Below are 14,798 nucleotides of genomic sequence, written 5' to 3'. Positions count from 1 at the left end.
AAAGCAGCAGAAAAGGAAATGTCCTCACCATATAGAGCAGGCAGGATGACATGTGAATCTAGAGGATGAAGTAGCCCCCTGTACAAACAGACATTACAAGCCTTTTTTTGTGGCACTAAGTGATGCTGGCGCTTCCCCTTGCCTCTTCTGCGAGGATCTCCCCAATTTCAAATAGCAGATATTTCTGGGCAGGACTTGTGCAGATCATGGTAGAGTTTTGGTAGATCAGGTGAGGGGTTATTTTGTCCCGATTTGGCATGTGCAAATGTTGGGAATTATGTGCAACACAACACAACCTACACCTGTCGACTTCTGCCTACACTTTAGGTAATAGTTATTACTCGGGCAGTTTTCAGTCTTAACATTAAATCTAATGAGATTAATCACTTAGCAAAACACATTGCAATGCAATAAGAGTTTGTGTGATTTTAATTAATTAGTTACATTACGGTATTGCACAAATGGAGATAATCGCGCTTGTGTAGCAGAGAAACCAAATGATCTCTGTTATATGAAGGAGTGGAACCTGCATAACTAATATGGCCCATGTAACCAAGTCCATAACCCAGACTAGCAGAATAACACATGACCTTGTCATGTATATTCCCTTTACTAGACAAGTAGCCTTTTTAATTAAAAAGCACAGCAAATATCAATATCTTTGGGAATGAGGATAATAAATTGTAAATTACTGCATCCAGCCCACACATTGATTAATATAGGTTTACTGCTGTGTCAACTTTATAACAAATATCTTAATGGAAATTGTACTCTACATTAACACACAGCTTTTTCTTTTCTACTGTGATCACTTTCAAGTCACAGCATTGTTCTTGCATGTAGGTATTAGTTTGTGGCACTTTGTGTTAGACATATATACTGGCAGGTAGATTTAAGAACATGTTTTTAAAACCCATTTCCAAGGAGTAATTATTTTCTTATTGAAGTAACTAGTGTTGAACTAGGTAATTAATGTACAAAGAAAAATAATTATTCAAATAGAAAATAATTACAGTCAGCCCTGGAATCCATACTGTACAATGGCAGATTAACCTGCATTTAATAAAAAAATAAATGACTATAAAAAAAAAGTAAAGAGACAAAAAAATAGCGCTGCAAATTAAGGCAGGAATAAAGTCTGCAAAAAATTCTAAGTCAATTATATAGGTAATTCAGACAGATAAGGAGAAGTTCAAGATATACTACCGTGTTTTCAAGCGCAGATAAAGAGGTTACTCTGTGCAAAGTACTACTAACTAAATATGCCAATCTCTGCTTATCACCTTTATTCACATTTGACTGCACTGCCAATGACCTACTACAATATGATCGGTATGCAGTAGAGTAGAATAAGTGATATTCACATTTGATAGTACTTGTTAAGGGTGATTTTAGTTGACAACTCAGCATCCATTTCAAAATGCTCAAAATAACATTCAATGTCAAGTTTTGTAGGTATTAAAGAACTGATCTCAAACCGTTCATATATGAAACCCCAGTACCCAATTTAGACACCAAACTGTACCTTGATACACATGCCTCAAAGTGCTAGAGCTCAAGATTTATTTTGACACTTGTTCTCACTTTTAACACCTTCAAAACAGCCAGCTGAAGAACAATCAGGCAGAGAAAGAGTTAAATGATGTTCTGTCAGTGACTCCACCATACATCGGCATGGAGATAATGCCAGTTTCACATTCTGGTTGAATGGCTTCATAGATGTGTAGGCTATTAAATCAGGGTAAATGACGATGAGCGTCTCATTTCTAAGGTGGCTTCAGTATTTTGGCACATGAATATTGAGCCTGGCATCGGATGACTCAAGGAATTGGCACATAAAAGAGCTTCTCACCTCCAGGACCGAGCTCTGTCAATTGGCACACAAAGAAAAAAATTAAATAAAAATGAGCCAGGGATATTAAAGAACTATGATCCAACAGCTCAGGGAAATGGCACAGGGATACAGAGCCTTGAAACCTGTAAAAATAGGTATCTTGGGGACAGGGCACACAGCCATCTCCCTCTGTGTCACTACAAATTCATAGAAAAGTCTATTGGAAACAAAAAATGTTCAATCACATATTTACAAATAAAACTAAATTAACTGTGAGCGGTGTGATTCCATCCCATGTTTCTGATGACTGAAGCGGCACCTTAATTTCTCTCCCCTCACATTCAACGTGACGGAAGTACTAATTGGAGGCTAGGTTGACGCTTCCCATTATCTCCAGCTAGAACCATGTGTTGCCAAGGAGAAATGAAGATTAATGCCCTTATGGTCATAGCTCTTGTGCTAGGATTCTGCCCTCAATCACCAAACCAACCATACCATACCATTTCCAAAACAATCTTTCCATTGTCCATCCAGTGAATCTCTTCAATAAACTATGAAGGAAACACATACTGTATGTAAATATTATATTACAGGCTGAGATGCAGCACATGTAAAAAATAGCCCTCAGCAAACTATTAGCATTACCCTAATGTCAGGTTATATCCTTAATGGCAAGCAGAATGTTTCTGATTGTTTGGGATCTTCGTTGTTACAGTGGTCTGGATGTGACAAATATATTATCCAGTTTAATTTTGCATCAGCTCATGCGTATATTTGTGGCCATTAGATGCCTGGGTTTCTATAAGAATGGCATGCCTTTAAGGAAAGCTCAGCTGATGGGAACCATTTATTGGAAATGTTTATCAAGACAGCTACAATTCTTCCTTCACTATGAAGGACAACCATAATTCTGTAACCCAGACTGGTACTATCTGTTCCTGAAAAGACAGTACCATGCCAGGAAGCCCTTGGATCCAGGTGTGTGTATCCTATTGTCTTGATATGCCCATTTCTATATCTAGTTTCTTTAAACAGTCAGTTAAATGATATATATCATGGCTGAATGCATTTAAAGAATGAACTGCGAAACAGAACCGAGAACCTTGCACAGCCAACTAAATATAAAAAGTTATAAAAACTATTCTAAATTTACATTGCTGTATTCTCTGTAAAAGTTAATTTATGTCATGTATTTCTTCTTTATGGATTGAAAAAGTTTGTGGGCAGTAGTGACAACAGCCTCAAATATTATTGTAGTGTTCCTGAGCAATCAGTGTAAATCAGTTTGAGTCATTAATAAACATGTCTAAAGTTTTTTGGTAGCAAACCAAAGAATAAAGATTTTTTTTTTCCTTTGTGTATTTACAGCCTACATTATATGTATCAGCTAAAATAAAATCTTTATGTTGAGCTGAGAGTTTGCAGGAATAACCTGAATCAGAATTAATACTATGTGTACTGGTAAAATTAGAATGGATGAAAAGTTAATGTGAGTTTGAGGTGGATGGACAAGTGGGGTTATTTCTCTTACAGATCCAGCTATCTGTGTTTTCAGACATACTCAACACAAACGTACAATATCACTTACAACGGGCAGTTCCCAGTTACCTTTTCAATCGACATACTAGGTATCATTGGCTCATCAACAACGGATGCCCAGTCTGCAACCCTATACTCAGGGGGTTCCATGGAAGCTTCCTATAATGTAAGCAGTGCTCTCTTTCATTCTGAAACTTTCCCTGTACCATCTTTTCTTTACTCTTTGAGATGACCTTCCTGAAACTAAGTCCTCTCCCAGCTCTTCATGTCATGGTTTTGGAAGAAAACTCGAGAATGTCTGTACATATTCCTTTCTCCTCCCTCCCTTACAGCGCTCAGCCCAAGTCTCTAATAATTAAAAATAAACAAGGACCCACTCCCACCCCTCCTCTGATGTCAGCTTGGTGCTTCTTGAGGCTGGATTTTGATCTCCACATAAATAGAAATACGAGATGGCCCAGGAAGAGAAGATGATAGGGAATAGAAAGGCTGCATCTCATCCTACTCCAACAGCATTCAGGAACACCTCTGTCCTGTTTCACTGTGAGAGAATAATATTTGGGAATTGGGAAGGGGAGAATTTAGGTCCCAGCCCACCTCCCCCTCTCAGACGTCAGATTCAATGCTGGATAACTTCTCATACACATGGCCATTGGTAGAGTTGTTGAAAGATCTGGGGTTCTTATTGTTTGAAACGCAAGCATTGGGTTGGTTCCCTATACAAATGTCTTTTTGGAAACATCCTGGGGCACCCGCATGAAGAGCAGTAAGTGATTTACCAGTCCCTCGGAAGTCCGACCTTCCCTTCAAGCCACCAATAGCAGGTTGCCTAAAATAGTAGGGCTTGCTCCCATGCAGCAGACATTGGTCATCCCCAAATGTAGGAATAAATGGGTTTTGGGTGACTCGGTCAGGGTAAAGGGAACGGCTAAGCATATAACCCCCAGGATTGTGGCTTGACCCATGGGACTTGCTGGCAAAAGAGGACTCATTCGGCATTTCAAACATGTGGGCATAAGGGCTACCATCCAGAAAGCGTTCCTTATCTTTTAAGCTGACACTGCGAGGAGCTAAGGTGACATCTTCTTTCTGAAGGTCCACAAAAGTGTCATAAGAATGCTGGCGATGGAGTTTACTTCGGTTACGCTTCTGGGCTTTGCCATTCGATGGGCTCTGTGGATATTTAGAGTTGGCAGGTGGTATTGGTCTTGCATCCAAATCTTGAAGAGAGTTGTCCTCACTGATGTCATAAAGGTTTCCTGCTTTCTTACAGACTTCACAGCGAATACAAGCTGTACGATTGGTGTTCTGCCCTGCGTAGTTGTGAACCTTTGATGGACAGTTACGACAGAAGTTGGCTGCAGTTCTGTCCTCCCACTCCACATTAGCAATGTTTTTCTCCCAAGCATTACCTCCAGTGCCATGTTTACGTTCATTCTGGCCAAACTCACCAGTATGTTTCTGATGTTGCCTGTTGGAACAAGAACTTTCATGTTTAAAATCCTCCCCTCGTTCTTTATAGATATCTGTCAGGTCTACATGTTCCCAATGGGGATTGTTTTCCTTCGGACGGAACTGATCCAGATAAAAATCTCGCAGACCTTCCTTGTCTCGGAAGTACCGCTTGTGATCAGGAGACCTTGGCCGTCTACGATAGGCTAGTTCTATCTCATCAAACTCTCTTCTTGATTTTGCAGATGCTGGACGCTTCTTTAGACTATCTTTATATTGTTTTCTCCTTTTTGCATTGCCTTCAATGTTGCCATAAGTGACTGTATGAGTGGATATATCAGAAACATCAGACCTAATTAAGTCATCATGAGCCCCATAACGATCACTTTTAATTGAAAATTTTCCATACAGATCACCTATTTGGGTTGTTGGATGTTTAGTTGGCAAACCTATATCTAAAGGTTTTTTGGATAATGATCTGGGCTGTGTTGTAAAGGGAGCATTATCACAGTCATACAACCCATCAATAGAGCTATTACTTCCTATACTGTGTGGTCTATGGTGATGAAAATGATCTTGGTAGACATTGCTGTCTTTAAGTTGAAGGTTACCAAAGGTCCTTTCCACTTCAGAGATGTAATCACTGAAAAGATTCTCCTCTGGTTGAAAGGATTTACAGTCAGAGTGTGTAAAGCTCCGTCGATGTTCAGAGATATCATATACTGAAGATTCCCGCCGAATAAAGTCCAGTGCACTCTGTGGAGAACCATTCACTCCAGAAAGATTGGCCATGTTCTTGGCAGTGCGGAGGAGACGAAGTATATTGGAGTGGGTGTTGTTCATTGTAGCTGATGGGGAGTTCATGGCAGACTGCCTGTCTTCTATTGGAACTCCATGAATACAACTGTAAATACCCTAAAGGGGCGGAAACAAATCAGTTTAAGACATAGCATCATTATAACATAATCCAGTTTATTAGAAGTATATTTTATTCCATGTGGATTTATATATAAGGAATATTATCATGTTTTTCTGATAAGAATTTCTGTATCCCAAAGCTGCTAGATGGTCAGATGAGAACACCCTAGGCATTATTTAGAGGACCATTTCAAAATAATAATTTAATAATTGAATACTAATCATTATATTTAGTTGTAATTCTTACAGATAAAAATTAGTATCCACCCTAAATGACACATTAAGATGTTTGACCCTCTAAGTTTAGAGCTATAAATGAATTCATAACATAGAACAAACTATTATTTAAGCAAATTTTGCAAGGTGTTTTTTTATATGTTGTATATTTATCAAATAAAACCAATAGTTTATGCTGAAATAGTTAGTAAATTAGTAAATTCCACTTTCTACATGTAATGGGATTTAAAACATGTACTGTAACCATTGGTGGATACAATAAACATCAGAAATATATCACAAGTAAAAAACTAAAGATATTAAACATGACACACTGACTGTTGATCAGATGTAACCTATATTAAAATGACCTTTGGAACACATATGATAAGTTTTATTTGTTTCAACAGTCATTTCTTCTTCACCTGCTAACAACAGGAATAGATCTGGGAGGAGACCGGCAGGGTGGCCCATACCAGCCTATGCCAGGAGGGCTTGCCAAGCTGTGTAATATCTGGACAGTATTGCCAGTGCAGTTTGGCTCTTTACTAAGTGCATGTGACAAGTTGGTATCTGAATTTAGCTGATGAATACAATTATGTGGCTTTTCACTGATTTTTCTTATGGAACCAACTATAGGATAATGACGTGTAGCAAGAGCAGACACAACATTAGTCACATTATAAAAGAAAGCTACTATCACATACAGCCAATGTCATTGAGAACTATCTTCAGCATAAAGAAGAACAAGGAATCCTGGAAGTGATGATATGATTTAGATTTCTCTTCTGTTAATTCACTCTGCATTTTATTAATAGATAAAAAAAACTATTAACACTTCTAACACTTTTCAAAAGCATTCTTACTTTGCAGCATTTTTTCCATACCTGCCTAAAACTTTTGCACAGTACTGTATATACACACACATACAGATAGATAGATAGATAGATAGATAGATAGATAGATAGATAGATAACTGCTATGCTTTTAGAACCTAATAAAACTACAATTCAGTAGTATACAGACTTAAGGATTTAAAACAATTTTTAATAAAAAGCCTCATGTGACTGATAAACAAACCTTCATATTTCCCTGAATGTAAAGACTGTAGCTACATAAATCACTTGCCTGGCATGGTCGCATAAGATCTGATGCGACCAGTCAGAAACGCTCACTGGGTGGCTGTGGGAAGACAATCTTCCTGCAGCCACCAATCTTAAAGGGACCTCCCGGCCCCTCTGCACCCATGGCTCCTCCCATGCCCCGATCACTTTGGCTAGCAGTGATTGGGCAGCCTAGCAGTACCCACCCTCCTTCCCCTCCCAGCAGCTGCTCCTATCTGGCCTGACCCCTTACTCATGTTACCGGCGGCTGCAGAGAGGAGCAGCTGCCGGGAAGTCTGTCTCCATTATGAATACCTGGCGGCTGCAGTGAGCAGCAGCCGCCGGGAAGCCAGCACTGCCCCCACTGTTTGTACCCGGTGGCTGCGGTGAGGAGCAGCTGCCGGGAAGCTAGCGCTGCCCCACTGACTGTACCTGGCGGCTGCAAGGAGCAGCAGCCACAGGCAAGCCTTTCTCTTTTATGAATACCCAGTGGCTGCAGAGAGCAGCAGCTGCCGGGAAGCCAGCACTGTCCCCACTGTTTGTACCCGACGACTGCTGCTCTCTGCAGGTGTATTCAGGCTGCCTGTCTCAGCATGGGAGACTTGTAGTCAGTCTCCCCTAGTATAATGTCTACAGGGAAGATGGGGAGGGGCAGGGTAAAAAAATTAATACGACATTGGGGGGAGGAAAATAATAAATAAATAAACTGCTCACAGGAGGATGAGGGGAAGGTGCAAAAGACAGGGGTCGAATGTAATTTCATAATGGGGACGGGAAGCAATCGGGAAGCCGACTATATACCGGCAGCCGGCTTCACGACTGTTTCATCCCGGCATGGGTGAAATGCCGGGCGTCTAGATGTAGACGCCCGCATTTCCCCGACGCCGGGAGACCGGCGCCCGGCTTCACGATCGTAGTGATGCCGGGCGCCGCGAGCGGACAGCCGCGCGGGGGGGGTAAGGTTCAGGGCTCCCGGGGGGGACTTAGGGTTAGGCACCCCCCTGGGAGGGTTAGGCTAGGGGGAGGGAGGGTTAGGGTTAGGCACCCCCGGGGGGGACTTAGCGTTAGGCACCCCCCCGGGGGACTTAGGTTCAGGCAGCGGGGAAGGGGGTGGTTAGGGTTAAGCACTTAGAGGGTGGATTAGGGTTAGGCACTTGGGGGGGGAGTTAGGGTTAGGCACCCCTAAGGAGGGTTAGGGTTAGGGGGGTTAGGTTAGTCTATACTTACCTATCCACGATCGGGATTTCCAGCGCTGTCGGGCTTCCGCTGCTTCGAACTCTGCTCCTGACGGGCTGCCGCTGACGGGAATCGAACCGCCGGCAGTATATCATACCCATTCCGTGCGAGACACCCCCTATGCATATTTTTTTCATTAAAATATTTAATTATATTTTAAAAAATGCTTTTTACATTCTAAAAATGACAAGTTTTGGCCGGTTTGCTGATAAAAAATCGTCAGTTAAGTGGTTAAAAGCAAAAATATTTGCTGCCTTAAAACTGCCTTCTTCAAAGCCTCAAAGTTATTTGGGAAATGTCAGCAGTAACAACACGCCTGTGAAAATATATCATGTATAATGTGCACTGGTGATGAGTGTTGCACTTGGACAGTCCGTTGACTCCTCTTCAGTGAATGCAAGCAAACAGACAGCCAGTGTTCAAAATTCACCACCCATGTTGACTATATGATCTTTGGAAGTGTTAAAGCTAGAGAAGTGCACGGACCCCCATGTTTTGGTTTGTGCAAAGCCACCCTCATATTTTATGGTTTTGGCAAAACCACCCTCAAGTATTTTGGTTCTTTTTTGGTTTGGATTTCTTTCAAATTCAAAACAAGCAGCTAAAATCATTGAATTTGGACCTGTTCACATGCAATCCAAAACTCAAGATCAGGAACCAAGATCTTTAAACATAAAGAAAAAAAAGTGTTCATGTACTAAAATAAGTATTTATAGAAGAAGTGCTTGAATTGTGTGCAATGTACTTTACTACCCTCAACTACAGCTCAGACTTCATCCAATCTTTTTCTGCACTAAATTTTCATCACAATAAAATCTACTATCATCAAGAATAATGCACTTTAACAGGGTCTAGCAAAATCTCTTATGGAATGCATCTATCATTAAATTTATTAGATAAAAATGGCACAAAAGGAAAACCTGATGCTGTATTTCTTCTCTCTATTTTGTCATCTGAAAAAAAATCCACTTTAATACTTTAATACATTATTTTGGCATTAAGCGCACACTTAATGACCCTGCTTTTTGCAGTATTACGGGCTGTCTCTCTAATATGTCTGATGGGTTCCTTTCAATTTCAGACATCGTGAATCTTTTCTTTCACATTTATGTTTTTTTTTTTTTAATTTATCACCAATAACTTGTCCTGAAAGTTTACTGTATACAGTTATAATATATATAATGTATTAATATTATTCTTAAAGATGTATTTTCCACTTTTGACAAACTGCATAATTCTTCAGGGATGTAGTTAGGAAGCAGGCAGTTGGCATTCCGACTGTGAAATCCCGGCATGGGACTAATGATAGGTGTCTAAATACCGCCACCTATCATCAGCCCTATGCCGAAATCCTGACGCCCGGCATACCGATCGTATGTAAGCCAGGCTTTGGGAGCGCATAGCCGCGGGGGGACAGGGTTAGGATTAGGGACTCCCGTGGGGACTTAAGGCTAGGCACCCCCATGGGAGGGTTAGGTTTAGGCCAGGAGAAGGGGGAGTTAGGGTAAGGCACCACCGTGGGCAGGTTAGGGCTAGGCGCCCCCCCGGGAGGGTTAGGTTTAGGCACCCCTGGGGTGAGGTTAGGGTTAGGCACTAGGGGGGGAGGTTAGATCTTCAGCTGCCAGCCTTCCGGCGTCTGTATTTCATCCGCCGGGCTTAGGTCTGGCGGTGATTCATACCAATTTGTTTTTATTTTGTACACTGTACAGATAAAATGTATGCAGTGCATATTTAAAACAATATTCTATTAAACTCATAGACTGTCTTACTGGCCAGGTCAGTTTACAATCCTCTAACATACATTTTGGTGACTAGGATTTAGGGGGGTATTCAATTACAGGCGAAATCGTTCGTTTTCGCCGTCGTTGGCGAAATCGGCCGTCCAATTTTGCGGGTGATTTCGCCAACGACAGCGAAAAACATCCGTTTTTCGCCTAAAACTGGAGAAAACTTTTCTCCATCCTAGGGCAGGCGAAAAAATCACTATTTTGGGGTAAAAATGTGGGGATTTCTTACAGAACCCTTTGGACAGCCCCTCTAACGATACTTCAGCGGAAAGAAAATCGTAAGTTGCGCACTTTGGCGAAAAATGACCGCTGAAATCGGTCAAACTTATTTTTTTCCACGAAAAATGCGTTTAACGTATTGGGGCTGGTATTTCAGAGGGCCATAAGGATGCGCCAACTGTTTTAAACACCGGACGTGGCTGGCGCAGGCAGGTTTTTTCTTATATTGCTAAAAAAACGTCTGCGCCAGCCACGTGCGATGTTTAGAACATTTGACGCATCCTTATGGCACTCCGAAATACCAGCCCCAATCCGTTAAACAAATTTTTCACGAAAAAAAAAAAATTTGGACTGAAATTTCAGAGATCGTTTTTCGCCAAAGTGCGCAACTTACAATTTTTTTTTCCGCTAAAGTATCATTAGGTGGTCTGTCCAAAGGGTTCTGAAAGAAAGCCCCACATTTTTAGACAAAAATAGGGATTTTGCTTTTTTTTTTTTTGCCTGATCTGGGATGGAGAAAACTTTTCTCCAGTTTTTTTTCTCCAATTGCGTTTTCACCTGTTTTTTGTCGAAAAACGTCCGTTTTCGCCTATGGCCCTATGACAGGCCCTATGAATATGGCCCTATGACAGACAAGGTGGCACAGGGATTTGAATCAGTCATTAAGGTAGGTGCAGTATATTAAGCAGTGCTCTTACTCTTCTGTACAGTAAAATATGTCATATATAGCTAATGGGATAGCACAGTGCTTATAGTTGTTTCCTCACAACAGTGGTTCAGGTCCCAACCTGAGCCCTATCTGTGAGGAGTTTATATGTTTTTTCCGTGTATGTGGGAGAATAGATTGTAAGATACACTGGGGGAGGGACTGCTACGATTGGCAAAGTCGCCTCCTGCAGCATTGGAATATTTTCTCACCATTGCTGCGTCCAGAGACGCAGCAATGATGAGAATAGCATACAACTTTGAATAAGGCCCTTATTTATGATATTTAACCATTTTTAGAAATGACTGTGCATTGCAGTCACAGATTATAAAAAACTAAGGGTATATTTTGAAAACAAAAAGTCTTCTGTAAAAAGAACCATCATTTTTATGGGTACTGCACTGAAATATGACTACAACAGATTTTTCAATATGTCCAAAGTACAAATATCAGCTCAACACAGGAGTGACAAATAGCCTCAGAAGGGGTGAGGGAACTGCTCTTCATTGTTTATGGTACTGCAACATTTTACAATATTGTATGCTACACTACATAATTAGAATTACCACTGAACAAACAGTATCCATTTTATGATTTACATATTGCTGCATTTTAAATTATTATACTCAAAATAAAATATATATTTAGATAAACAAGTTATAACAGAAAAATTGCTACGATGTAGCTATATAAAAGAGCATGTTTATAAAATAAGTCATGACAGGGTGCGGTGGTTATGTTATTTGTTACAAATGTAGGAATAGTTGTATTTTTAAATACGCTTCCATTATTTTGCAATAAACATGGATCATTAATTTGCCAAATATAGAAGAACAAGCTTACAAATGTAGATCAAATTATCCCAAACTGATTCCCCAGGCTTTCCTGGTATGCAGACTAAAGCTGGGTACAGACTGGACGATATGTCGCCCGATCCCGACAGATCGTCCACATCAGCCGGTGTGTACCCACTATGTGCGACCATGCTCACTCCTGCGGGTCATCCATTGGGGTCATTCCATCGGACTGCATGTATGTCAATGGAACGACCAAGATGCCGACACCGGCATAGTGGATGGAGCCGGTGTCCAACATATTGGGCGGGTGGTCACCTCATCGTACAGTGTGTAGCGACAACCCGATATATAGTATCGTGTGGTCAGGCGTCGTATCGCTGTGTACACACATCGCCAAGTGTGTACCTAGTTTAAGATAGCTCTTGTTCAACTGAAACTATTTGAGATGACTAATGATCCATTCCAAAAACTATCAAATAAGACTGATGCAAACTGAGCAAATAGAGAATATGACTGACTGTGTCCTGCAGAACTCACCCTACTGATAGAGAACACCAGGCCTGGCTTTCCAGTGCAGACTCCCATAAAACAGTGTCGGAACTGCCAGAAGAAGAGGTGCTCCATAATGAAGGTGATGAGACTTAGAGCCATGGCTGCACCCAACATGTAGAAGACTCCGGCCATGTTATCAATATCCAGCTGACTACTCATGACTTCATTCTTCTCATTGTGACAGATACCAGTTAACCAGAGGGCTTCCAACTCTTCCATTTCCCCTACACAAAATGTAAGAATTGTTGTTATGTTTATCTATTAGGTGGTAATTAAGCAGTCCAAGAACAACTGACATAACAACTACCTGTTTTCCATCTAAATAGTGCAATGTGTGGTATCAAAATAACAGGCATCAATTAATACTGAAAATGTTATCAAATGAAAAACCCACTGTTATTCACTACCCATTCTGGGAAAAATAGATTTTAACCAAAATTGGCCATTTAAATTCTCATAGTGAGACCCAATGCTTCTAAATAGCATAATTAGCCAATATTTAGAGACAAATCTAATCTACCTACCAGTCATGCTGAATTTAGGAGTGCATGTTGGGGCAAATATTGGTATATACTTCTATTAAATGCCTTCTTTAATTGCTTGAAAATCAATTATAGATGTATTAGTCCAGGAAATCCATTAAACTTTACCTTTGTAGTCAGATACTGGGTCAGAAATAAAAAATTACAAAAATTGGACCCAAATTCTATTCTTTATCACAGAACTGCCTCCTAAAGTCTTTAGATGACGAGAAAGCTATTTGTGTGAATCCCCATTACAGTTTGGCTCTAGGAATGCTGGCCATAATGGTAGTATGGTGAAGACCAGAAGCATTTCTAAAGACAGGAAACTGTTACATATACTCTACTAAAGAATGTAATAACCTAGAGAAAAATAAAGTGATATATCAATAAAAGCTGATCTTATTCATTAATACTGTATATTGGATCTAACAGTATACCACATTAATATGTACACATTATGCATCAAGTTTATTATTGTAGCTTTATCATGATCAGTCTTCTCTTTCTATATTGCAGATAATATTATGTCTAATTTGTCAGCAAACGTCCAAGCCCTGTTAGCGGGTCAGAAAATAACCTCACACAAACCAACAATGATTGTCAAATGACTTCTCTTCTAGTATCTGTGGCCAGATTAATACCTACGGAATTTTAGGAATTCTGGAGGAAAGGTCTCCAGTGTCTTAGGCTAATATTTCTAAATATTTTTCTAAGATGAATAGTAGGGGTCAAAATAGTAAAAGGAATCTGTATTATTTAATATCAACAAAAATTTTATTATTCATACAAAAATATTCTACTGTAAATGAACAAAATGGGATGTACAGTAGTTAAGTGACCATCACAATCCAGATGGCAGAATGCCGGCTAGGGATTCATGACAGGCGTCGAGATATCGACGCCTGTCATAATCCCGACACCGAAACCCGACCCCCGCCATCCCGATCGTTGTGGACGGAGTAAGTATTCACTTAGCCCGGGGATGGGGGGGGTTAGGGTTAGGTACCTCCCGGGGAAGGTTAGGGTTAGGCTAGGGGAAGGGGGGGTTAGGTTTAGGCACTAGGGGGAGAGGCTAGAGTTAGGCACCCCCTCGGGAGGGTTAGGTTTAGGGAGCGGGAGGGGGGTGTTAGGTTTAGGCACTAATGGTGGGAGGTTATGGTTAGGCACTAGGGGGGAGGTTAGGGTTACGCACCCATAAGGGAGGGTTTGGGGGGGGGAAAGGGGAGGGTTAGAGTTACTTACCTCCGCTTTCGGAATTCCATCCTGCCGGGCTAGCCTTGTCGGGATTTGAACTGACGGCCGTTTAGCCGCCGGTTCAAATCCCGACAAGGCTAGCCCGGCAGGACGGAGTTCCCATTCCGAAAAAAGTAACTATATAGTCTTAGTTTAAAAAAATTTTTTTAATCTGCATTAAGATATTACATACCATCACCAAACAGTTGCAGAATTGCCAGGTCAATTTGCCTCTTCCATCCAGAGTCCTTCTGTATAGCAATTCCATAGCCAGTGGAGGCAAAGACTTTGCCACTACCGATAGTCACCAGCTTACAGCCCTCGTCCCGTCCTGCCATGTAGTTCAGCACGGCAGCATCATAAATAAAGGCGTCCAATTTCCTATAATATGAACAGGGGTAACAATTACTTACAACAAAACATTATGCAGGAGATTTACTGTAGTATATTTGGAAACATTTTCTTGGCTTACCGAACATTAACAGTCATTCCAAGCAGATGTATGAAAATGGCTCTAACCTCACATACTGTAAATATGTAAACGATATTGCTTATGTAATACAGTAAAGAAATACAGTAAGTTAACTAGATGGCTGCATTCAAAATTTAGCAGTCAGTGCATTGCATTTATAATTTATAGAATGGAAGAGTTTGGGGAAAATAAGACATTTCAAACCACTCC

At 40.8% G+C, this 14,798-nt stretch overlaps 1 protein-coding gene across 1 annotated transcript in view; it reads right to left on the bottom strand.

Moving 5' to 3' along the window:
• Positions 1–3,979: 3,979 nt before the first annotated feature.
• Positions 3,980–14,798, bottom strand: part of GRIN2B (glutamate ionotropic receptor NMDA type subunit 2B) — a 459,336-nt gene continuing 448,517 nt past the window's right edge. Inside the window, exons 10-12 of the mRNA XM_088468121.1 lie at positions 14,310–14,497; positions 12,345–12,583; positions 3,980–5,740 (exon numbers count right to left, since the gene is read on the bottom strand). Of these exons, the coding sequence (XP_088324247.1) occupies positions 3,980–5,740; positions 12,345–12,583; positions 14,310–14,497 (2,188 nt within the window). The remainder of the gene's footprint in view (positions 5,741–12,344; positions 12,584–14,309; positions 14,498–14,798) is intronic.

The sequence above is a fragment of the Taudactylus pleione genome, unplaced genomic scaffold (assembly GCF_031769625.1).
Source record: "Taudactylus pleione unplaced genomic scaffold, aTauple2 ptg000080l, whole genome shotgun sequence".
Taxonomy (NCBI): domain Eukaryota; kingdom Metazoa; phylum Chordata; class Amphibia; order Anura; family Myobatrachidae; genus Taudactylus; species Taudactylus pleione.
The sequence above is the reverse complement of the archived record's forward strand: the minus strand, read 5'-3'. Positions and strand labels throughout refer to the sequence as shown.